The 26,484-nt window shown below is 47.3% G+C and overlaps 1 protein-coding gene across 4 annotated transcripts in view; it reads left to right on the top strand.

The window, feature by feature from the left end:
- Positions 1-257: 257 nt before the first annotated feature.
- The window catches only part of LOC126980668 (glutamate [NMDA] receptor subunit 1-like), a 40,637-nt gene continuing 14,410 nt past the window's right edge, over positions 258-26,484 (top strand). Inside the window, exons 1-10 of one of the 4 annotated variants that reach the window (XM_050830782.1) lie at positions 258-736; positions 1,133-1,313; positions 2,240-2,362; positions 3,329-3,457; positions 5,732-5,920; positions 7,717-7,817; positions 9,076-9,249; positions 10,234-10,350; positions 11,493-11,667; positions 23,699-23,800. In XM_050830782.1, coding sequence (XP_050686739.1) covers positions 1,143-1,313; positions 2,240-2,362; positions 3,329-3,457; positions 5,732-5,920; positions 7,717-7,817; positions 9,076-9,249; positions 10,234-10,350; positions 11,493-11,667; positions 23,699-23,800 — 1,281 coding nt within the window. In that variant the 5' untranslated portion in view covers positions 258-736; positions 1,133-1,142. The remainder of the gene's footprint in view (positions 737-1,132; positions 1,314-2,239; positions 2,363-3,328; positions 3,458-5,731; positions 5,921-7,716; positions 7,818-9,075; positions 9,250-10,233; positions 10,351-11,492; positions 11,668-23,698; positions 23,801-26,484) is intronic. The other 3 variants (XM_050830781.1, XM_050830785.1, XM_050830783.1) reach the window with 3 other exon arrangements.

Here is a 26,484-nt window from a genome sequence, read left to right on the forward strand (position 1 = left end):
TGTGTATGATCTCTTACGTAAAAGTCAGACGAGTGTACCAGAAGATGCCTCAACACATGAATAAGCATGTGTTAGGCAGGTCAGGGACAGCCCCGCGCCTCTTTATCCACGCATGGGAGGCACAAGGCAGGGAGGAGGCGTGAAACACCTATACTTGACGGGGCGGTGAGCAATGATATACCAAGCCTGCAATGTGCCGTTCTCTGGTAGTACAACCGCGGGAAACTCGTGTTCGCGGCAGCTCTTGGCGGGGCGGGGCGGCGTGATACATGATAGGGAAATACCTAGGGGGCAGGAGGATGGTCCGCCTTGGCACGCTGCCCTGAGCCTCGGCGGTGCACATTGTGGCAGCGGTGCCAACAGTGTCGCGCTGAAGCTGCATGTGCCCGTGTCGAGTGTTTCTCAGCGCGGTGATGGTCAATGTTCAGGTGACGAGGGCCTGAGCCCGCGTCCTGCAGCCGTGGGGTACGGGCCCCCGGAGTGGCGGTGTGCTGCGAGGCGGGCAGGTGATGTGCGAGAAAACGATGTGATATTCTGTGCAGGGGTTTTGGTTGCAGTTGAGGAAAACAAACAACATTAACGGGGCGGCCAACGGCCGTGCCAGCTGCTCCAGTTGCGGAGAACTCTCAGTTTAGTGAGGCAAGAATGGAAAAGTTATGTGTGAGTATACTGACGGCGTGTTGTGGTGCCGAGTGATGTGACGACGCCGACACCCCTACTCTGCTGGACCCAAGATGTGAGTTAGGGCAGACGGAAGGAAGAGTTTGCTATTTATCAATCAATTTATCATTTTTCTTTATATATATTTTTTTGATATTTCAATTGATAAATAAATTTATATAGCCTACAGGATGTGTATGTGTGTGTGTGTGTGTGTGTGTATATTTATTAATCAATTTATAATTTTTCTTTATATATTTTTTTATTTCAATTGATAAATAAATTTCTATAGCCTACACGATGTGTGTGTGTGTGTGTGTGTGTGTGTGTGTATTTATCAATCAGTTTATCATTTTTTATAGTATATATAATTTTTATATTTCAATTCATAAATCAATTTCTATAGCCTGCACGATGTGTGTGTGTGTGTGTGTGTGTTGGTAAACATTGGAGTGGACAAAATTCTCGGCAGCACACTGGTGATGGCCCCTTGCCGCGGCAGGTGGGGTAGGTTGGTGCTGTGCCTGGCGGCGGTGTGGGGGGCGGGGGGCGGCACGGCCGAGGAGGGATCGCTGCCCCCCTCAAGACGGTTCAACATCGGCGGCGTTCTGCACGACAACAACACGGAGCGGCACTTCAGGGACGCCCTCAAGGTGAGCCGCAGCGGGGCGGCGTGGACGTGTGTTGGCTTCGTCACTTTCGGCTCTTGTTGACGCCCTACGACCACTTCAGGTCCTGTGGTGGCGAGAGGTCGCGGCCATGACTTTCTCCTCAGGCTCACTCTTATGCAGCTTAACTTCCAATGCAGGAGTTGACCAGTTTCTTCGTTAACTTTTTCACTGGTGGACTCTGGCATCCTTCCTTCGTCTGTATTTTATTCTTCATACTACTTGAACGGTCTCAAGAAGGCAACAGCAAGCCGATAACCCTTTCGATATCTTTTTGGCATGCTTTTGCCGGAGCAGCGATTTGCGTTTTCCCATTGTTTTGCTCGTGGCTGCCTACATTGATTGATTGATTGATAGTTTATTGTTGCAAGTAAACAACAAAGGAGAAGCATTGCTGTAAGAAAACAAAATTATCGTGGACACTTTCGTTCATGAGCTGCCTTTTTTTTTTTTCTATACTATCTGATTCTACACATCCTTTTCTTTTTGAAAATCTATGATGAGAGCTTCAAATAATTATTTCAATGCTTCAGGCTGCTTGAACGAATTAACACAGTGATATACTCATTAACAAACTGAGTGAAAATATATATATATATATATATATATATATATATATATATATATATATATATATATATATATATATATATATATATATATAAAAAAAGATTGCAAACACCTCTTTTACCTAATGTGGCCGTGTCTCTTCATAAGGATAAGAAAATATTCAATCGTGAAAAACCATCATTTCACTGTCAATAGTTATCACTGACACGAGACATGATTCGGTGCAGGACTCAAAACACGCGAAGCAGCAACGTGAACCACTTGAAGCAGCAATAAGTATTTTCTCCTGGCGGTTCTGAGTGACATTTAAGTGACACGCCTCTTCTCTCCGCCTCGCTCAGGACATCAACTTCGACGGCGTGTCCGTGGCCGACCAGACAACGCTGTACGACGTGACGCTGGTGCACCACGGCAACCCCATCGCGGCGGCGCTCCACGTGTGTCAGGCGCTCATCTCCCGCGCGGTGAGTGGTGGGATGAGTGGGTGTGGGGGCGGGAGTGCAGCCGTGAGGGTTGCGATGGGCGGGTGAAAACAGGTCTCCTCCGCCCGGTGAGTAGACTACGGCCCTACGGGGCAGGGATTCCACGATATCGTACTCACCAAACTAGATTTACCCATTTCTGAAGCATAATGACTGCACAAAACCCTCTTTAAATAACACTTTTAGCAATAAATATAAGTCGCTATCGTTAGTTTTGTGGGTGAGACGGTTTATAGCCTGAAATCGGGAAATAATGAGAAGCTGAGAACGAGAATCTGGCAACATTGCTACGGGGGTCCTGCTGCAGCAAGGCGCAAGGGCATCTCATTGACTGCTCTTTTCGCTTCCTGCTACCTGGAGATACGTATGGTCATGTGCGGAAAAAGAAAAAAAGTTGGAAAGTTTCGTTTAGTCGGCGCAACATCTGTGGTCATATGCCGTTGAGAAACAGAAGGGGAAGGAATTATAGGAGAAGGGAACAGATCCCAGGAGACGGGACACAACCCTCGATTAATACCTGGTACTCATTCACTGCTGGGTGGACAGGGGCGTAGGGTATCGGAAAAGCCACCCGAATTTTTCCACTCCGGACGGGAATCGAACCCGGGCTCTCTCGGTTGTGAGCCGAGTGTGCTAACCACTGCACCACGAAGCCCCCTTGCGGAAGAATAAAAATGTGTCAAAAGATATTACGATAGTGTTAAAATAAATTAAAAGAGGCACTGAAGAGTAAGAGTTCCGCTTTTAAGACGGAAGCACTTCGTCTTTTATGACACTAACATCCACCTGGAGCCCTCTGGCGGATGCTGTCATGATGTGCTAAAGGCGTCGAGCCAGCCGGTAACAACGCATTCTCGACAGGTGTTGGTGTCGCATGACCCTTGATGGCTGGCACGGCGCTCCCTCCTCCCCCTCACCTCCCTTCTCACCTCCCCCTTCCCCCTCCAGGTGTTCGCCGTGGTGGTGGCGTCCCCTCCCGACGGCTCGGTGACCACGGCGTCCGTCTCGTACACGTGCGGCTTCTACCACATCCCCGTCATCTGCACGCACTCCCGGGACTACATCTTCTCCGACAAGGTGGGTGAGCGGCGCCAGGAAGATATGGGTGAGGCTGGGAGACATTGAATAATTATAAAGTTTAATTAAGTTGCTTGTACGGATTAAGGGGCTATTACACGGCAAATTTTCCGTGGATCTTCAGTCAAACCACGATTTTCGCTAGCGTGGTTCTCATTTGTTTCTTGTTATTGCTGCTGCTGATGATGGTGAGTAATACTGTCGTCCTTTGGTGAAATCTACCGTAGCTTTGGAAGATCGTGGACACGTCAGAAAACCACGGAAATATGAGAACCACGCCAGCGGAAATCGTGGTTTGACTGAAGATCTACGGAAAGTTTGCCCAGTGTAATAGCCCCTTTACACACATATTCATTTTCAGATTTTCTTTATGGATAAGGTGGGGAAGTTACAAAGAAAGGAGCGGCAAGATACAGATACGGAAATACATAAAATACGAGAAGAAAAAAATGCTGAAGGGCGGTCCGACTTGCTTCTTTTGCAAGTTGATATCGAATCATAGTGAAGTGACCACATAATGCCTGTCTTCTAGTAGTGGTACAGTAAGGATTTTTCTACATGTGTGTTAAAAAAATGGTTTTAGGAATTACAGTAATATATTTTTACAATAAAGGAAGCAGCTCAAGGGAAAAAAAAAGAAAAAAGAAAGCACGCTAGTCACTGCCCTTATGTGCTATAATTGTAAGAATAATAGCTACTGTTCACGTGACTAGAAGATGGCGCCACTTTAAACACTTGCTTGCGCCATGACGGGCTGGGGCCAAACACCATCCAGGCCCCTCAAGCAAGCCTACCGGCGTTATAGGCGTAGACATAAAAGAAGAAACAGGGATCAGTGACTTTACTAACTGACATACCGTAAGCAAACAGAGAAAGAGCAATTCCAGTTTCTCATTATATATTTGTGCCGAGAGCGCGTTTATTAACCTCAATTCATTAAAGTGAAACAAACGAATATAGGCTTAGGTGAATGCTGGGACTAGGCTAGGAGATATGAGCATTGAGCAGGGGCGTGAGCCGAGGAAAGGCCGGAGGATAGATAGGGTGTGAGCTCAGGATAGGCCAAGGAAAGGGATGCGCAGAAAACACTTGGTTGGCAATTCGGAAAAGTGAAACAAAAGACGAGAGACCGGGGTGAATACTGGGAGTCGTTTAGGTGATATAGGGGTGAAATATCTTACAAACATATATTTTTTAACACATTTTGAGCACAATAAAGCAATAAACAGACTCATGCAAATAAAATTACTATATATTGTAACGTTTTCTTGTGGGGGTAAAGGCCGGAGGATAGATGGGATTGACGTTAGTTCAGGAGAGGCCAGGGGGAGGGAAGGGATGAAAGCAGGGATAGGTAAGGTTAGGTAACACAACACAATAAAGCAATAAACAGACTCATGCAAATAAAATTACTATATATCGTGTGGGGGTAAAGGCCGGAGGATAGATTGGAAGGGCGTTAGTTCAGGAGAGGCTAAGGGGAAGTGAAGGGATGAAAACAGGGAGGGGTAAGGCTAGGTTAGGTGTGTAAACCGTATAGGCAGGTCAGGGGACAGGTGTGTGAGGCTTGCCAGAACCCTGCACAGACACACCTGACAATCTACCTGGTTTTTGTTCTTTTAACACTTTCATTCCTGGTGGATGCATGCTCTCTCTCTCTCTCTCTCTCTCTCTCTCTCTCTCTCTCTCTCTCTCTCTCTCTCTCTCTCTCTCTCTCTCTCTCTCTCTCTCTCTCTCTCTCTCTCTCTCTCTCTCTCTCTCTCTCTCTCTCTCTCTCTCTCTCTCGTCAATTCTTCCTTCCTTTCCACACTTCTCTTTTCTCTCTCCCTCCCTTCTTCTCTTGCCTTCCTTCCTTTATCTTTTCCCACTCTTCCTCTTTTCTTTCTTTCTTTCCTATTTCTCTATCTACCTATCTATTTGTCTCTCTTCCTGTCTGTCTATTTAACTATCCCTTCTCTCTAACTAACTAACTTACTAACTTAACTATTCAACTATCTATCTGTATCACTATTTATCTATCTCTATCACTATCTATTTATCTCTCTTCCTGGCTGTCTACTAACTATCCCTTCTCTCTAACTAACTAACCTACTAACTTAACTATTCAACTATCTATCTCTATCACTATTTATCTATTACATCACTCTCGCTATGGCCATTGCTCTCCATCTATCTCACTTTCACGTTCTCCCTCACAGAGCCGGGATATGACCTCAGATGTTGCGCCGACTAAACGAAACTTTCCAACTTTCCAACTTTCCAACTCCCTCACAGAACATCCACGTATCTCTGCTCCGCACGGTGCCACCCTACAGCCACCAGGCAGACGTGTGGGTGTGGCTCCTGAAGCGCCTGCAGTATAATCAGGTCATCATGCTGCACTCCGCGGACACCGACGGCCGCGCCCTCCTCGCCCGCTTCCAGTACGCCGCCATGCACAGCGACAACGAGAAGGGTGTTAAGGTGAGGAGGGAGGCACCGAGGAACACACACACACACACACGCATACACACACACCTCCTACTCCCTGTTTTCATACTCGATTCAAACTAACTAACCCACTCCATGTTTCCCTCTCCTTGCTAGTAATAGTAAACAAACCTATATGCCCTCTTCTCCCCTCCCTCCCTCCCCCCCTCCGCCCCTCACATACACAAGGCCCCGTATTTTTCTCCTTCCTTCTCATTTCTTTCTTCTTTTCCTTTCCCCCCTTTTCCAGTTTTTCTCTTTTAATCTCTTTCCCTCCCACTCATAAGAACATAGGGAGACTGCAAGAAGCCGAATGGCCTACACAAAGCAGCTCCAGATCCCCCTCCCCCTCTACCACCTGTCATCCTCGTCCATGTAGCTATCAAGTCTACTCTTAAAACAAGCTATCGTCCCTGCACCCACTATGTGATTGCTTAGTCTATTGGCCCATGACAACCCAGCCGACTCAGCATCCGGCGACCGTTTCTAGACCTCTTTCCGACCATGTGCGATCCTTTCACATCAACATTTCACACCCAAGACCTCGTGTACCCTGAGTCGCTGGGTTGTCGTGGCCCAGAGTCGGCACAGTGTGAACGGGGCATAAAATCTTATAAACACAGCTCCAATAGCCATATCGAACCGTCCTTTCACTGAGTTAGCCGAGAAATATCATGTACTGACCCCTCTCTTCTCCACAATCAAGTACTACAGTTTCGTCAATAACATCTTTACATTTACGTATATTCTTCACCACATCAGAGTTCCATCATGAAGAAAATTGCGATTATGAGGAATACTAAAAAAAAACTAATGGAAAAAAATGTGTAAGATAATGGAAGAGAAGGAAGAAGGCAAAGGAAAGGTACTACAGAAAACAATGAGCACAAAGAAATGAAAGTGGGAAGTGGGTGGGACGAGATAAAAGGAGACTACAAGAGGTCACGAGGTCTATGCATGACAGTCCCTATAGTCAGACACAATGTGAAGTCCGTTAGAGTGTGGCTCGAGCCTCTCCACAGCCCTGCCGCGTCACCCTCGATTATGTCTTGAGCTCCCTTCCCTTCTCAACTCTTTGCGCGATGACAGCTGCCCCGACGGCTATTCTTACTTCGAAGGCTAGATTTGGCATCATAAGCTGTCTTCTATTTGAGTGTATAATTATGTATCTCAATTTTGTTCTCGTTCGTTTACTTGTCCTGTTCTTTATATATGCCGATGTGTGAAATAGAATTATTATTATTATTATAGCTGTGACCAGGAGACTCCACGAGCATGCCCTGCCCATTTCAACCAGACACTATGCCCGAGAGTGACCATAGCTGAGGCATAGTTACTTCCTTCTGCCCTTCCCCATTCACCAGTATATTCTCCATATACATTTAATCTTATGAAATTTCGAATCACTCTTATGTTTTTCTTATCAATTTCTGCAACATTCGCGGTCTTCGTTCTAATTTTCATTCTGTGGGACACCATCTCTCCTCCTCTAAACCTCACCTTCTCTTCCTCACCGAAACACAGGTCTCTGAATTGACCTCTCTTTCGGCCACCTCTTTGGATTCCTTTTTGGAGCAGCGAGTAGCGGGCTTTTTTTTTTTATTACTGTTTACTTTTTTTGTGCCCTTGAGCTGTATCCTTTGTTGTAAAAAAAAAAAAAAAAAAAAAAAAAAATCTGAGAGACTGCTCACCTGCACCATCTGGATGATTACGTCAACTTAAAGGGGTAAAAATAAACGTTGCCTTGTGGAGCAAACTCTACCTGCGTGTGTCCTGTGTTCCCTTCCCAGCTGTCGACGGTGGTGGAGTTTCCCCCGGGCCAGGAGTCCTTCGTGCGGGAGCTGACCCTCATCCGCGAGCAGCTGGTCAAGGTTGTCCTCCTATACGCCAGGTAAGGATGCCCCCGCTGGTTCCTCTTACCGTGTTTGTGGATGTCTGTTTTTCCCTTGCCGCTGCTGCTCCTTCACCTGCTTGTTATGTAGTCGAGTCGCGTGTTGTAGTGTTTATCGTATAAGATGTTTACAATTGCTGCATATCTGTTACCCTCCTTGTCAGTGTTTTCCTATCAGATGTGTACGACTGTGCTGTTATGGTCATTCCTCTGTTTGTTCGACTTCTGGGTTCCGACAGTTGCAAAGTCTTACTCGCTGTTTACGTGCTTGGTTGTTGGTGTAGGTTAGTTTTGTAGCGTCCTGAGTTTGTGTTACGTTTTTATTCACTGTGTGTGTGTGTGTGTGTGTGTGTGTGTGTGTGTGTGTGTGTGTGTGTGTGTGTGTTTCTGGTTCTGAGCTTCTTGTTCTTGTTCTTTTTCGTTCTTCTACTTGTTCTTGTTGTTGTTCTTTTTTGTGTGGTTGTTCTCGCTTTGTTTTTCTCGTTTCTGTTCTTGTTATCAGTGTCCTTTTCTTTCTTGTTCTTGTTCTTTTCGTTCTTCTACTTGTTCTTGTTGTTGTTCTTTTTGTGGTTGTGCTTGTTCCTGTTCTTCTTGTTTCTGTTTTTGTTATCCGTGTCCTTTTCCTTCCTGTTCTTGTTCTTCTCTTTGGCTTTCTTTGCTTCATTCACAATTTTGCTTTCATTCTCTTTTTCGTCTTCATTTTTACCTTGATTTCCTTTCTTAATATTTCCGTAATTGTCTTTTTCATTGTCTTCCTTCCCTCCTCCTCTTCATCGTACTTATGTTTGCTTTCATGCTCTCTCGTCTCCATTTTCATCTTAATTTCCTTGCTTTTTTGTTTTCGTAATTGTCCTCCTTATCGTCTTCTTTCCCTCCTCCTTATTTCTTTATTTGTGTTTTGGATTCGTAATTGCTCTCCTCCACATCTTACTTCTCTCCTCCTTATCGTACTTACGTCCATATTCTTAAACGTTCCGGACTCCCTTTACGACTATTTCCCAAGACCACAGAGACCACTAACCGTTTTTATTACTTTTTTTCCGGTTCAAGTTGTAGAGGTCGTGTAAAACTTAAAGGCCACAGAGAAGACTAACCGTTTTTATTACTTATTTTCCGGTTCAAGCTGTAGAGGTCGTGTAAAACTATCACCAGGATCACAAGGTAGTCCATGAGAATCCCAACAACTTCCACGATATGCTTTTCATACAGGCGAACTCATACGTTTATGAATACAGACTTTATACTTTTCCTTCTTCAGCGAGGCGGACGCTGAGATCATCTTCCACGACGCCAGTTACCTCAACATGACGGACGCCAACTACGTGTGGCTGGTCACCGAGCAGGCCCTGCACGCCCGCCACATTCCCGCCGGCGCACTCGGCCTACAGCTCAAGCACGCCGACGACTACAACGCCCACATCACTGACAGCCTGTGAGTGCACGGCGGGGCGGGACGGGGCGGGGCTGGGGGATAAAGGGGCTATTACACTGGGCAAGTTTTCCGTGGATTTTCAGTCAAACCACGATTTCCTCTAGCGTGTTTCTCATTTGTTTCTTGTTATTGCTGATGCTGATGGTGAGTAATACCGTCGTCCTTCGGTGAAATCTACCGTAGCTTTGGAAGATCGTGGACACGTCAGAATACCACGCAAATATGAGAATCACACCAACGGAAATCGTGGTTTGACTGAAGATCCACGGAAAATTTGCCCAATGGATTAGCCCCTTAAGGTTGGCGGTTGCGGCGTGTAATTAAAATTTGGAATGAGATTTGCGTAGAGTTTTACGGTATGGTTCACCTTGACCACCAACATGCACTGTAGATCCCTCCCGCTTCTCCTGACCAGCCCTCCATCAATACACCCAACACCCCCAACCCCCCTGCCTTACCAGCCAGCGCTCCCGAACCTGCCTACTGCCTCTCCCATCGCCTATTTTAATCATTCACTTCTATCATTTCATTATTTTGTTGTTTTCACTAAGGTTTTTATTATTTCTTTTAACCCGTCCGCAGCGAATGGCACGGATTTGGCTTTCATTGGTAGCTTGGTAACATATACTCCCAGGTCTTTTTCTGCCTCTGTGGTGGATAGTGAAGTGTTTCCCATGTGGTATTGGTATGCTGGATTTCCCCTCCCAAGGTACATGGCTTTACATTTTTCTTCATTGAATTGTAGCAGCCACTTTTTGTTCCATTCCTGTAGCTTGGTGATGTCTTCTTGTAGGAAATCCGTAGTCAAGGGGTTAACACTTAAATTCAGGGCCACATGACTAAAAAAGTTTGACTAATGTATTAATCCCCTTGACCCTGTACCATGTCCCTTTCCTCCTCATCCTCCCTGAGCCGCAGTATAACCCCTTCGTCTCCCCCGACCTCCCTCGTCCCAGCACTTAGGTCCTGCCCCTCCCCCAACAGGCGCGTGGTGGCCCTGGCGCTGCGTCGCCTACACGAGACACACAAGGTCATCCCGCAGCCGCCGGTCAACTGTGACGCCGAGGACGGATGGGACAAGACGGGCCGTGAACTGTTCAGGTGAGGCGGGGAGGGAGTGAAGGAGAGAGGGAGAGAAGGAGGGAGGGAGGGACGAAGGGAGTGGAGGAGGGGAGGGAGGGAGGGAGTTAAAGAGGAAGAGAGGCAAGGGAGGAGGGAGGCAAAGGAGGAAAAATGCATGATGGAAGGAGGGAAGGAAGGGAGGAGGAAGGCAAGGAGGGAGTCGGGGAGGAAGGGAGGAAGGGAAGGGAAGGGAGGAAAATGAGAAGAAGGGAGGAGGGCAGAAAGGCAAGGATGGAGGGAGGGAGGGATGATGTGTAAGCCTCAAAATTAAAAAAAAAAAAGGAGAGAGGGAGAGAAGGAGGGAGGGAGGGAGGGAGTTAGAGAGGGAGGAGGAAGGCAAGGGAGATAGAGAGGCAAGAAGGAGGGAGGGAAGGAGGGAAGACATGAGACAAGAGAGCAGGGAGGCAGGGAGGGAGGCAAAGGAGGAAAAATGCATGATGGAAGGAGGGAAGGAAGGGAGGAGGAAGGCAAGGAGGGAGTCGGGGAGGAAAGGAAGGAAAGGGAGGAAAATGAGAAGAAGGGAGGAGGGAAGACTGGCATAGAGGAAGGGAGGAAAGGATAGAAAGGGAGGAAAATAAGAAGAAGGGAGGAGGGAAGACAGGCATGGAGGAAAGGAGGAAAGGAAAGAAAGGGAGGAAAATGAGAAGAAGGGAGGAGGGAAGACAGGCAAGGAGGAAACACTTGCCCACTGTCCCTTGCTGTGTGGTCTGGTTATCTATGTAAATCTATGTAATCCTATCTCTCTTCTTCCACCAACACCTTCTCCTTTTCCCACTTTCCCTTCTCCTCTATCTCTCTCTCCCTTCCTCCACCGACACCTTTTCCTCCTCTTCCTACTTTCCCTTCTCTATCGCTCTCCCTTCCTCCACCAACACCTTTTCCTCCTTTTTCTACTTTCCCTTCTCCTCTATCTCCTTCCCTTCCTCCACCAACACCTTTTCCTCCTTTTTCTACTTTCCCTTCTCCTCTATCTCCTTCCCTTCCTCCACCAACACCTTTTCCTCCTTTTCCTACTTTCCCTTCTCCTCTATCTCCCTCCCTTCCTCCACCAATACCCTTTTCTCCTTTTCCAACTATGGGCCTTAACTCACTCCCCGATCTTCCTCTTCCATCCCGTGCAGGTTGATCCGTGAGCAGGTGCTGACGGACGGCCGCACGGGGAAGGTGGCGTTTGACGAGCACGGGGACAGAGTCTTCGCCGAGTACTCCGTGGTGAACGTGCAGAGTCAGCGTCGCCAAGCACACCACGCCTTCAGCAGGAACCGCCAGTCCGTCGGGGATTTCCTGTACGATGCGGTGAGACTTCGTGGTGTTGGAGGAAGATAGAAAGGCAGGGAAAGTTGGGGAAAGGAATAAGAGGAAGGGATAACAACAGAAGAGGAGGAATAGTAGAAAGGGAGGGAGAGTAGGGGAAAGGAGTAAGAGGAAAGGTAAACAATAGAAGAAAGAGGTGTTGGGGGAGGAAGGGAGGAAAATAGAAGAGGAGGAAGAGTAAGGAAAGGAGGAAGAGATATTGGTAAAGAAAGGGAGAGCAATAGAAGATGAGGGAAAGTAGGAAAAGAAATAAAAGGATTCGGAGGTGGAGGTAGGGGAATAGGAAGAGAGAATGGGAGAAGAAGAATAGGAGGAGAGCGAAGGAAAAGGAGGAAGAGGAGGATAATAAAGACACAGGAGAATGTAAGGCTATAGAATATAGATATTATCATGTACATATGACCGTGTGAATGTATGTGTCGAAACACAAGCTTAGTGTCACGCCAGGATGTTATTAAAGACGTAAGTGCCTATGGCCGTGAGAACAGTGCTGAGCTGACGGCAGAGTCAGCTAGGATTTGCACCGGAAGGTCAGGACTTCCGGCGATTCAGCGACCGGAAGGCACGCCCTGCTGGCAAGCGGACAACGCACATAAATTGCTTCGCCTCTATCGCAACTTTAAAAGACAAAGGTACCTTTTCATTGGAATGCCCGACAAGAAAATAGTTTTACAGACTTGAAGTCAGCATTAATCAACGCTCCAGCCTTGTCATACCCGGACTACAACGTCCCTTTTACTCTTTATACAGACGCCTCAGCCCTAGGCCTTGGTGCTGTTTTGATGCAACCAGACGCTCGCGATAAAAATCTATTGCGTATGCAACTCCTACTTTAAACCAAGCTGAGTCGAACTATTCAGTGACGCATCAGGAAACCCTAGCGGTTGTTTGGGCTCTTAAACATTTTAGGGATATTATCCTTGGCTATCCTATCACTGTATATACAGACCACGCGCCAGTCACCGAGCTTTTCAAGGGTAGAAACCTCACCGGTCGACTCGCACGGTGGTACCTGACCATCCAGGAATTTGGGCCAACCTTTAAGTATTTACCTGGCCGCGCGAATGTCGTCGCGGATTCACTGTCTAGAAATGTACCTGTTGGCTCAGTGGCAGAAACGCTTACTGAAATTGAAAATTTTACTCTAAAGGATTTAGCAGCAGCCCAGCGTCGACATGACGTTTGGAGTAAAGTAATATACGCTCTGGAGTCGGGTGATGAAACAAGTCTCCCGCCACTACCTGTGTCTTTTTCACAATTTTTCTTGTCACAGGACGATGTCTTGTGCCGCTACTGGCCCCGCAAAAAGGAGTTTGTCGCACAGTTTGTGATACCAGAGTGTAATGTACCGGCGGTGCCGAACTTAGTTCATGACGCGGTTATTGCTGGCCACCCAGGGAGGGAACGCACATTAACAGCGGCTCGAGCGGTCTATTTTTGGCCAACTATGCGTGTAAATATTGACGCGTATGTGACTAAGTGTGTCAAGTGTGCCCAACATAAAGGGACGGTGCCTAGGCCTGCGCCGATCCTAGAATACCCGCCCCCTGACCGGCCTTGGGATGTAGTTTCTATTGACTTGCTATAACTTCCCGCCAGTCACCAGTGGGCCTGTATTCTGCATAGTGCTTATGGTCAACCATAACTAACCGTCATAGATAACAGAATTTATGACCGTCAGTATAATGACCGTCAGAAGTCTTCTTCTAGTCGTCGGCCATAGCGCAGTAAATCAACAACACCGTGAGCCGCTAGAACGCACCGCTCAGTATTTGTTAACTTTAAATTTATGGAATGAAATATATTCTTGACATTATTTTCTTTGATTTAAATTATTTTGACCTCATATTACGACTTTTGGGGAAGTTAGACATCGTAAAATAGGAATTCGTTTCGAGAAAATGCGCCGAAACGTATTCCCGTTGAAAAGTGTGTAAACCCCGGGAAAATTTGCAATGTTGAGGAAATCTCCCTTGTTCGCCTCAGTAACGTCTTGGGTGGTGGGGAAACTGATAAACTGCTTGCGAATGTTTACGTTTGCAAGGGCGTCAATGGTCTGGGTGATGGCTCTGCTGATGCTGGGTTGTGATGGGCCGAGGTCGTCGCTGCTGCACATTTGGATTTTTCCCGTGGCAAGATACCGCAGTGTTATGATCACCTTAATTAATTTCCGGGGTGAGTGGGCTTCTCCTCTTGGTTCCACTTGACAAGGCTTCCCTCACAAGATTAGTGACGTACAAAATACCTTCCCTGTCAAGACGGTATCTCCTGATAAGCTCAGCATCACTGAGCTCGTTCAGTACATAAGAACATAAGAACGTAGGAGTCTGCAAGAGGCCGGTAGGTCTGTACAAGGCAGCTCCTTTGAACCTAAGCTCCCGTGTATCTAACCCCACCTAATATCGCTGTCCATGAATTTATCTAATCTATTTTTGAATGTGACAATTGTATTGGCACTCACCACATGACTGCAAAGTCTATTCCACTCATCCACCACTCTGTTAGTAAACCAATTTTTGCCTATGTCCCTGTTGAATCTGAATTTATCCAGTTTAAACCCATTACTTCGTGTCCTACCCGGTTCTCTTACCAGCAAAACTTATGAATATCCCCCTTATTAAAGCCCTTCATCCATTTATAAACCTCGATCATGTCTCCCGCACCCTTCGCCTTTCTAGAGAATGCAAGTTTAACTGTTTGAGTCTTTCCTCGTATGGCAAGTTTCTCAACCCTGAATCATCTTAGTCATCCTCCTCTGCACCAATTCTAACATTTTGATATCCATTCTATTGTCATTAAGGTGATCAGAACTGCTGAACCGCATAGTCAAGATGAGGGCTGGGGAGCTTGTTGACATGGGGCTGCCATGTTGACGCGCTTCTGACGGTCATAAGCAGCGTTATGGCAGGGTGAACCCGACCACAGCGTCCCGCGCAATTTTATGGTCGTCCATAGGAGTTTATGGTCGACCATAAGAGTTTCTGACGGAGTTATGTCTGAAATGCGTCATTTTGTTCCGTTATGACCGTCAGATGAAGTTATGACGGTATGTATGTATGTGACGAAACACCAGCTCAGTACAAAGTCACAGGATGTTATTGGACACGTAGCTATTTTGTGGCCGTGAGAAAGAGTACTGCTGACGGTTAAGTCAGCAGTATCTACGCCGGAAGGTGGGAAGTTCCGGCGAATCGGCACTAGTCAGCTCCGTAAGGATCATAGTTCCGATGATGCACAATAAAACCTGCGAGCAGCACGAGGAGCAGCCAGAAGACGCGGTAAAAATCGCGCTATTGCGTATACAAGTCGTACTTTGAACCAAGCTGAGTCGAACTATTCAGAGACGCATCTTCTCTGGCCCGCGTCTTCTGGCTGCTCCTCGTGCTGCTCGCAGGTTTTACTGTGCATCATCGGAACTATGATCCTTCCGGAGCTGACTAGTGCCGATTCGCCGGAACTTCCCACCTTCCGGCGTAGATATTGCTGACTTGACCGTCAGCAGTACTCTTTCTCACGGCCACAAAATAGCTACGTGTCCAATAACATCCTGAGACTTGGTACTGAGCTGGTGTTTCGACACATACATTCTTGCATTAAATATGCACAAGGATTTTACATACATTCTTACATTAGTGCCTTACAGGAAACTAAGAAATGATGATGACAGAAAAGGAAGGAAGGAAGGAGGTGGATAAGATAAAGGTTCAAACTCTTCTTTAGCACTTCAATGGACAAGATGTTGAGGGATTATTACTATTATTATGACTAGGCTATTATTGTTCTTATGATGGATTAAATAACTACTCCTTCATGTGTGTGTGTGTGTGTGTGTGTGTGTGTGTGTGTGTGTGTGTGTGTGTGTGTTGCGGCATGTGAATATCTGCAAGCCTTGGAGGTAGGCAGACAAGTCTTACTCACCCTTTGCTTGACATGCCGCTGCTGCCCGTTACGGGAATTATTTTTGACGTCGCTGTAAGAGTACTGTCCGAACGGCTGGTAATATCAGGTGTGGATGGGTGCCAGGGCCACTTAATACTTAGTACAGACTTCCTTCGTCGGTATTTCCTCCGGCCCACGACTTGAACTCTTTCATGAGCTGAGTACCAAGACTCCTCTCAAACCGAAATTGACCTTCTCTTTTGGCCGCTCAAATAACTTCACTTTGCAGGAGAAACGTGTCAAGGGTAACATAACGTTTCTGTTTTTCCACCATTTATGCTGCTTCCGTTGATGTAAAAAAAGAATATTAAAGGAAAACAGGGAGACAGACCGACCAGCCTGAAACAAGAGAGAGAGAGACAGACAGATAGACAGACAGACCAACACACAAAAAATGTACAAAAATAATGATAATAATAGTAATAAAGAATGCACGAGTTAATCGCATTAGACAAGTTAAATGTGAGAGAGAGAGAGAGAGAGAGAGAGAGAGAGAGAGATAACGGAGTAATGGAGTTTAAGAAAGTGAGAAGAAAGTGAGAAAAAGTCCTTCGCCACCCCGGTGACAGGATGTGATAGCAGGCGAGCGACGGTCACCTCAGGAAGTGCCGCTCAACGGGGGTGGCGTGAAGGTAATGCTGGAGAGGCCGCCAGGAGAAGGAAGGAGCGAGAGCACGCCCCCCACCCCGGTAGTGGGTCAAGAAATTCCGGCGTGGACTGGGCGTGGCTCCTGGCGGCTCCCGTGCCTGTACTGCGTCATCGCCAGGCCCTGCGATGTTACGACCAGAACGTGTAGAGGACGAGGAGGCAGTATCCTACCATGTACAGTACATCCAGGCCGTCCAGGATGGCGACTCCCCAGAGCTCCCCGCGCCCTAGGGAAGATTCAGGCTCCGGAACAGCTTCGTAGAATTCCAGAGACGGTAGGTCCCCCAACTCCGTCTGTGGTGCTGCCGAGTCCTGCCGTACGAAAGGCTCAGGCTCAGGATCGTCCTTGTGCAATTCGCGGTAGAGTGCCAGAGTTGCTGACTCCCCCAAGTCAACTTCTGGCACCTCCGAATCCTGAGTACTGGCCGACGGGTCCGCGCAGTACACTCTTGGCACTGCAAAGATCTGGGAACAGTCAGGAAGCCTTACCGTGACTGGCTGAGGCTCTGGCACAAAGGCCGGGACGCGGGCCGATGGCAGGCGTGCGTCAGCCTTGGCTCTGGCTTCCATTTCACAGGTTGGTGTCTGCCATACAGGACACCACAGCTCAACGGCAGTCAGCTGTCTGTGGCTCCTGGTGCCACCTGATGCCGTGGGCTCCTCTGCTGGGTGATCCAGCGGGTGGTCATCCACACCTAGGGCCAGACTGGCCGTGGCTGGGTTCTCGCTTGGAGGAGGCAGGTCATCGCCCCCACAATGGGCGGGGGCATGCTGCTGCTGCTGAGCCTCAACAAGCTGTTGGGTGCCAGGGCTGGCCGGCGCGCCGCAGTCATCCTCCCGGTGACTGTGACACTCGGCGTCCCCCTGGCCGCCGTTCTCCTCCGTGTTACCGCCGCTGCCGCACAGCCTCCCGCTGCACGACAGGGTGGTGTAGGCGGCCCCGCGCTCCTCCACCGCGTCCTCACCGCCTGCCAGCGAGAAGAGCAGGAGGGCTGCGCCTCCCCTCGCAGCCCCCTCCCCGAGGGCCAGCAGACGGGCGAGGGGCACGGTGGCCGCAAACACGGGCGCCCCGCGGAGGATGCACTTCACCTTGACGGCAGTGCTGGCGTCCTCCTTGTTCAGCTTGGCCCAGGGCAGCTTCCGCAGCTCCTTGGACCTGCACACCTTCTGTCCTTGGCAGGACACCCAGTAGCGGCGGGGGAAGGTATACTTCGCCAGCCGGAGTTTCCCCCTCCCCCAGCAGCGCGCAGTGCTGCAGGAGAGGCTGAGGGCGTCCACGAGGGGGAGCCCGGCCGGCACCGTCACCTCCGCCTGAACCTTTACCTGCGAAGACGTTTGTCCCATCGTGACGTAATGTTCTTTGCAAGTAATAAAAAAATGTGCGAGGCGAGGCGAGTGATGCGGACTGACTTGTTGGCTGGAGGCTGCGGGCCCTTCCTCCCAAGGTCACCCCCGTACTCCTCCTCCGGCAAGGATTTAGGGGGTCAGTTCTGTATGGCAGTGTACATATTGTGTAAATACACATCAAAATTATTGTAAGGTAGCTCCATATTACCTGTCCCAACCTTTCGCCCAAAGAAAACCTCGGTGACTTGTGATTTCTATATAGTTTTGTCACATATCATACACACAAGCAATACAGGAACTTAGGGCCAACTGCCATGAAGGTTTTGCACTGCAGAGGATCATGTCGACACGTGTGGTAATATTCAAGAATACAGGACGTGGGCGTGTTATTTTAGAGAATTTTGATTAAAATGTTTAAGTCACAGCAGTTATTATGTTAATACTTCATGCTCAAAAGGAAACACGTGGGAAGTTTTGTAGCAAGTTTCGCTGATCTGGACGCATACTTGACGAGGTGACACTCCTTCAAAGTGTGGTGTGTTTTGGAAATGGCATAACAGTTCCACAGACTTCCGACAAGTATGGCGCCAGATTCCCACACAGCCCTTAAAATCGTCACAAATGGTATTGTTATCTGTTCACGGACATCATTGCTATTAGAAAATGTGACACTGGCTTTCTCCCTTTCTTCCTTCCTTCCTTCAGTTATTCTTCCTAAATTTTCCTTCCCTTTTTACTCCCTTTTATCTCCCTTCCTTCCTTTATCACTCCCTTTTCCTTCCTTCTTTTTATCAACACTCTTCCTCCCTCCCTTCCTCCTCCCTTTTGTTGATATCATTCCTCCTTCCCTTTCTCCTCCCTTTGCTCTTTCGTTCCTCCCTTCTTAAATTCTTCCATCATTCCTTCCTTTCTTACTCCCTTTCCTCTCCCTTAATTCCTTTCTCCCTTCCTTCCTTTCTCCTTTCATACTTACATCCTTCCCTCTTTCCTTCCTTCCTTCCTTTGGTCCTTCCTTCCAACTTTCCTGTCTATCTTCTTTCTTCCTCTCTTCCCTTCCTTTCTTCCTTCCTTCCTTTCTCCTTTCATACTTACATCCTTCCCTCTTTCCTTCCTTCCTTCCTTTGGTCCTTCCTTCCTTCCAACTTTCCTGTCTATCGTCTTTCTTCCTCTCTTCCCTTCCTTTCTTCCTCCTCGTGTTTGCATTACGTGGAAACAAAAGACTAACGCCACCTGACTAATGGGTGTAAATGGGGGATAGCTGGAAATTTAGTGGCTCGACAATTTTTCTTTTTAATTGATGTTTATTAATGCTGGAATTACATTAATCAATTATTCATGCTGGATTTATAGATTTCAGTTAGATTAGTTACAACGGTGATTTCACAACTTTGTGACAGGATTTTCTTTTATAGTACTATAGATCTGAAAAACGGAGTATCATTATTTTTGTTCCGTCTCCCTTTTTGCGTTCATGTTTGCGCAGTGCTGCTGGCCCAGACGATGCTTCTAAGGCTCTACAGACTTTTCCTTATCATCACATTCTAACTATTCTTCTTCCTTAGGAGACTCTACGGATAACACTACCTCTTTTCACACAACCATTTTGTTTGTTTGTTTGTTTCGGTGGTGTTTCGAAGGTTCAGAGCTTCTTGAAGGATTTTTTTTTTACTATTCCAAAGAGCCTCATTATCATGTATCCTAATGACAGTTTAGTCAATTCAATTTTTCTAAGATATATCATGTAAATAATCTTTTCGAGGTATCATTTTGTTTTCTCGGAATAGGAATCAGCTTCCCACGTCCATGACTCTAAGACTCCCCTATGACCTGCTTAGTAGTTCTCATTCACCTGCATATAATGTAGATGATTATTCTAAGATTCAGCTCAAAGTCTTCTCAGATATTGATAGAAACGTCAAATAGAGACTACAGGCTACAGCTGAGGCTATGTGCTTGCAGCAACTGTTTCTTTAAAAGTGGGTGACTTTGTTTTGCTTCGAGTCCAAGAAAGAAGTTCGAAGTTGTCCCCATTCTTGGCCCCCCGCCAGATAGTTAGACGACTTTGTGGCCATAAAATTGAGCTTTATGACCTCATTTTTTGTTCATATGAAACTGTGCAACGTGATCGTCTCAAAAAGACTGACCCCCAGCCTGAGGTCCTTGATTCGACTTTAGTTGAACCCGCGAGAACCGCCTGTTTGCCTCAGCCTGACGATGCCTTGTCTATCTTTCCAACACACGACTGTAACCTGCGTCCTCGCAATTACTAATTCATGTTTGGTTCCTGAGTTTTTGTCTACATCTTTTTCATGCGAGAGGGGAGTGCTTGACACCTTGAGTAATACTTTTCACTTCAACTCACTATTTTCTTTTATTGCTAAGCTGATGAAAGGCACTCTTCTTGTTTGTTTGGGAACCGTTATAACAGAGGATGTAGGGTAACATAGGGATAGGTGCTTTTAACCTTGAACCTCATGTGCTTCTGCTTGAAACAGACATTTTCTCTGCAAAGACAGACTTAACTAAACTTGAGCAGATGCTATCCCTAACTTTTATTTTGACCAGCATGTGAATATCTGCAATCTTTGGAAGTAAGCAGACAAGTCTTACTTACCCTTTGCTTGACATGCCGCTGCTGCCCGTTACGGGAATTATTTTTGACGTCACTGTAAGAGTGCTGTCCGAACGGCTGGTAATATCAGGTGTGGATGGGTGCCAGGGCCACTTAATACTTAGTACAGACTTCCTTCGTCGGTATTTCCTCCTGCCCACGACTTGAACTCTTTCATGAGCGGAGTACCAAGACTCCTCTCAAAGCGAAATTGACCTTCTCTTTTGGCCGCTCAAATAACTTCACTTTGCAGGAGAAACGTGTCAAGGGTAACACAACGCTTCTGTTTTTCCACCATTTATGCTGCTTCCGTTGATGTAAAAAAAGAATATTTAAGGAAAACAGGGAGACAGACCGACCAGCCTGAAACAAGAAAGAGAGAGAGAGAGACAGACAGATAGACAGACAGACCAACACACAAAAAATGTACAAAAATAATGATAATAATAGTAATAAAGAATGCACGAGTTAATCGCATTAGACAAGTTAAATGTGAGAGAGAGAGAGAGAGAGAGAGAGAGAGATAACGGAGTAATGGAGTTTAAGAAAGTGAGAAGAAAGTGAGAAAAAGTCCTTCGCCACCCCGGTGACAGGATGTGATAGCAGGCGAGCGACGGTCACCTCAGGAAGTGCCGCTCAACGGGGGTGGCGTGAAGGTAATGCTGGAGAGGCCGCCAGGAGAAGGAAGGAGCGAGAGCACGCCCCCCCACCCCGGTAGTGGGTCAAGAAATTCCGGCGTGGACTGGGCGTGGCTCCTGGCGGCTCCCGTGCCTGTACTGCGTCATCGCCAGGCCCTGCGATGTTATGACCAGAACGTGTAGAGGACGAGGAGGCAGTATCCTACCATGTACAGTACATCCAGGCCGTCCAGGATGGCGACTCCCCAGAGCTCCCCGCGCCCTAGGGAAGATTCAGGCTCCGGAACAGCTTCGTAGAATTCCAGAGACGGTAGGTCCCCCAACTCCGTCTGTGGTGCTGCCGAGTCCTGCCCTACGAAAGGCTCAGGCTCAGGATCGTCCTTGTGCAATTCGCGGTAGAGTGCCAGAGTTGCTGACTCCCCCAAGTCAACTTCTGGCACCTCCGAATCCTGAGTACTGGCCGACGGGTCCGCGCAGTACACTCTTGGCACTGCAAAGATCTGGGAACAGTCAGGAAGCCTTACCGTGACGGGCTGAGGCTCTGGCACAAAGGCCGGGACGCGGGCCGATGGCAGGCGTGCGTCAGCCTTGGCTCTGGCTTCCATTTCACAGGTTGGTGTCTGCCATACAGGACACCACAGCTCAACGGCAGTCAGCTGTCTGTGGCTCCTGGTGCCACCGGATGCCGTGGGCTCCTCTGCTGGGTGATCCAGCGGGTGGTCATCCACACCTAGGGCCAGACTGGCCGTGGCTGGGTCCTCGCTTGGAGGAGGCAGGTCATCGCCCCCACAATGGGCGGGGGCATGCTGCTGCTGCTGAGCCTGAACAAGCTGTTGGGTGCCAGGGCTGGCCGGCGCGCCGCAGTCATCCTCCCGGTGACTGTGACACTCGGCGTCCCCCTGGCCGCCGTTCTCCTCCATGTTACCGCCGCTGCCGCACAGCCTCCCGCTGCACGACAGGGTGGTGTAGGCGGCCCCGCGCTCCGCCACCGCGTCCTCACCGCCTGCCAGCGAGAAGAGCAGGAGGGCTGCGCCTCCCCTCGCAGCCCCCTCCCCGAGGGCCAGCAGACGGGCGAGGGGCACGGTGGCCGCAAACACGGGCGCCCCGCGGAGGATGCACTTCACCTTGACGGCAGTGCTGGCGTCCTCCTTGTTCAGCTTGGCCCAGGGCAGCTTCCGCAGCTCCTTGGACCTGCACACCTTCTGTCCTTGGCAGGACACCCAGTAGCGGCGGGGGAAGGTATACTTCGCCAGCCGGAGTTTCCCCCTCCCCCAGCAGCGCGCAGTGCTGCAGGAAAGGCTGAGGGCGTCCACGAGGGGGAGCCCGGCCGGCACCGTCACCTCCGCCTGAACCTTTACCTGCGAAGACGTTTGTCCCATCGTGATGTAATGTTCTTTGCAAGTAATAAAAAAATGTGCGAGGCGAGGCGAGTGATGCGGACTGACTTGTTGGCTGGAGGCTGCGGGCCCTTACTCCCAAGGTCACCCCCGTACTCCTCCTCCGGCAAGGATTTAGGGGGTCAGTTCTGTATGGCAGTGTACATATTGTGTAAATACACATCAAAATTATTGTAAGGTAGCTCCATATTACCTGTCCCAACCTTTCGCCCAAAGAAAACCTCGGTGACTTGTGATTTCTATATAGTTTTGTCACATATCATACACACAAGCAATACAGGAACTTAGGGCCAACTGCCATGAAGGTTTTGCGCTGCAGAGGATCATGTCGACACGGGTGTTAATATTCAAGAATACAGGACGTGGGCGTGTTATTTTAGAGAATTTTGATTAAAATGTTTAAGTCACAGCAGTTATTATGTTAATACTTCATGCTCAAAAGGAAACACGTGGGAAGTTTTGTAGCAAGTTTCGCTGATCTGGACGCATACTTGACGAGGTGACACTCCTTCAAAGTGTGGTGTGTTTTGGAAATGGCATAACAGTTCCACAGACTTCCGACAAGTATGGCGCCAGATTCCCACACAGCCCTTAAAATCGTCACAAATGGTATTGTTATCTGTTCACGGACATCATTGCTATTAGAAAATGTGACACTGGCTTTCTCCCTTTCTTCCTTCCTTCCTTCAGTTATTCTTCCTACATTTTCCTTCCCTTTTTACTCCCTTTTATCTCCCTTCCTTCCTTTATCACTCCCTTTTCCTTCCTTCTTTTTATCAACACTCTTCCTCCCTCCCTTCCTCCTCCCTTTTGTTGATATCATTCCTCCTTCCCTTTCTCCTCCCTTTGCTCTTTCGTTCCTCCCTTCTTAAATTCTTCCATCTTTCCTTCCTTTCTTACTCCCTTTCCTCTCCCTTAATTCCTTTCTCCCTTCCTTCCTTTCTCCTTTCATACTTACATCCTTCCCTCTTTCCTTCCTTCCTTCCTTTGGTCCTTCCTTCCTTCCAACTTTCCTGTCTATCTTCTTTCTTCCTCTCTTCCCTTCCTTTCTTCCTCCTCGTGGTTGCATTATGTGGAAACAAAAGACTAACGCCACCTGACTAATGGGTGTAAATGGGGGATAGGTGGAAATTTAGTGGCTTGACCATTTTTCTTTTTAATTGATGTTTATTAATGCTGGAATTACATTAATCAATCATTTTTGTCAGCAATACTCTTTCTCACGGCCTCAAATAGCTACGTGTCCAATAACATCCTGTGCCTTGTTACTGAGCTGGTGTTTCGACACATACATTCTTACATTAAATAAGTACAAGGATTTTATATACATCCTTACTAGGCGATTATTATTCTTATGATGGATTAAATAACTACTCCTTCATGTGTGTGTGTGTGTGTGTGTGTGTGTGTGTGTGTGTGTGTGTGTGTTGCAGGCGAGCGACAAGATGGTCATGGAGCTCAATCAGACGAAGATCGAATGGCCCGGGGGAGCGACCAAGGCCCCGCCCGGTTATTACCTACCGCGGCACCTCAAGGTAGGCTCCTCCTCCTCCTCCTCCTCCTCATCTTTCTCCTCATCTCCCTTCTCTTCCTCATCATCCTTAATCTCCTTCTCTTTCTTCTTCCTCCTCTCCTCTTCCTCTTTCTCCTCATCTCCCTTCTCTTCCTCATCATCCTTATTTTCCTCCTCTTTCTTCTTCCTCCTCTACTCCTCCGCTTTCTCCTCATCTCCCTTCTCTTCCTCATCATCCTTATTCTCCTTCTCTTTCTTCTTCCTCCTCTACTCCTCCGCTTTCTCCTCATCTCCCTTCTCTTCCTCATCATCCTTTTTCTCCTTCTCTTTCTTCTTCCTCCTCTACTCCTCTTTTTCCTCATCTCCCTTCTCTTCCTCATCATCTTTATTCTCCTTCTCGTTCTTCTTCCTCCTCTACTCCTCCTCCTCCTCCTCCTCCTCATCTCCCTTCTCTTCCTCATCATCCTTATTCTCCTTCTCTTTCTTCTTCCTCCTCTACTCCTCTTTCTCCTCATCTCCCTTCTCTTCCTCATCATCCTTATTCTCCTTCTCTTTCTTCTTCCTCCTCTACTCCTCTTTCTCCTCATCTCCCTTCTCTTCCTCATCATCCTTATTCTCCTTCTCTTTCTTCTTCCTCCTCCACTCCTCCTCTTTCTCCTCATCTCCCTTCTCTTCCTCATCATCCTTATTCTCCTTCTCTTTCTTCTTCCTCCTCTCCTCCTCATCTTTCTCCTCATCTCCCTTCTCTTCCTCATCATCCTTATTCTCCTTCTCTTTCTTCTTCCTCCTCTACTCCTCCTCTTTCTCCTCATCTCCCTTCTCTTCCTCATTCTCTTTATTCACCTCATTTTTCTTCCTCCTCTTATTCTTGCACTTTCTCCTCCTCCTCCTCCTCCTCCTCCTCCTCCTCCAACTACTACTACTACTACTACTACTACTACTACTACTACTACTGCTACTGCTACTGCTGCTACTACTACTACTACTACTACTACTACTACTACTACTACTAATAATAATAATAATAATAATAATAATATCTATCTATCTATCTATCTATCTATATTTATCTATCTATCTATATCTATATCTTTCTCACTATACGACTAACCTGTTCCTCTTTTCTATCATATCCTTCTCCTTCTCTTCTTCTTTTTCCTCTTCCTCACTATTCTACTACTGACCTGATCCTTTTTTTCTAATACATCCTAGCTCTCCTCTCCTTCGCGGCCTCCTTTTCCTTTTCCCGACTCATCCTTCACTCCTCTTCCTCTTTCTTGCTGTACAGTTTACCGTTTACCGTTGATGAGGTTTCAGGCCCCGCTCCACTGTCAGCGCAGCGCTCCGCAGGGCCGTCAGGAATAATGATGTTAGCCTCAATAATAATCCTCGATATGCACTTATTCACAACGTCGTAGTGAGTGAGTGAGTCTTAATTGCTTTCATGGATAACCTACTGATGTCCTTTTAATATACTTGACATCATTATAGTCACTTGGCCGTGTTTTGATTCGTACTAATCACAATATCTTTCCTTTTTATAGTATCATAAATATCCATTGTTTTATTTTCCATTTATCTGATATTTCCTTTATATTATCACTATTCAATGTCCAATGATTATTTCCAACTCACTGAACATATACTATTCGAGTCTCAAACACCAGTTAATAGCCATGATCGGTTATGTTACGAATTCTCTTAATTTCAGTTTGAAGAACTACACAACACTGGTCATTCGCTGAGTGGTTGATTTCAGGCTTCTTGTACCTCACACAATTTATGCATTTCCTCTCAGCCATGGAGCAATCTTTTGATTTAACGATCACCAGCGCCCTTGTAACATTTTGGGGCTTCTCCATTGTTCTTGGCAATGCAGTTGGCCTCAAGATGGCCGTATCTTTGACAATGGTAACATATGGTTGCATGGTATCTATCTCTCACAGTGTATACTCCCCATTCTAGTTATATCTTGTCATGATATTTATAAATCAACTCTAACAGTTGGATCACATTTCAAAATACAGTGCATTGTGCCACCAGCAGCAGGCTTGCTAAAAATCTTCTCAATTTTCCCCTCAACTCCAGAAATCGAGTGTGGGAACTCATTCCTGTTTAAAAGTGTATCATTTATCTTATCCCCGGTCTCCTCCTTATGCACATTGTAGATCATGATCTTTGACCTTAGTTTCCCACACTTTTTGTCCTAACTTGCTCTACATTTCCCAGTTTCTGAGCTGCTTCATTCCTTGTGTTCTCATCATCAAAGTTCATAACAATGTTACCTCCATTCGTGAATCTTGAATCAGTTATCCGAATGCCTTGTAATGCCTGGGAAACTTCATTTTTCAACTCGGTAGCCTTTTTGTCTTGATCAGAGGCCTTGACAACAAGGAGATTCTTCTTCCTCTTGCGTCTGGCTACGTCGACAAATCTGGCGCTAACCGACTCTGCCTGCTCATCACAAATCACGCCTGGCACCTCACTCAACTCCTCCTTGACACTGGACATCCGAGATTTAACCTCATCTTTAACCACAGATACTTCTTTAGATAATTCTTGCTTGAATTTATCCAATTTTTCAACAATGTTGGTAGCGAGAGACGCTTTATGGAGTGCAAATCCAATTTATTTTATGTACATTATCCTGCTTGACTCCAGTCAAATTAGCACACTTCACGTGACACCACCTTGCACACAAACAGC

Source organism: Eriocheir sinensis, chromosome 45, assembly GCF_024679095.1.
Source record: "Eriocheir sinensis breed Jianghai 21 chromosome 45, ASM2467909v1, whole genome shotgun sequence".
Taxonomy (NCBI): Eukaryota; Metazoa; Arthropoda; class Malacostraca; order Decapoda; family Varunidae; genus Eriocheir; species Eriocheir sinensis.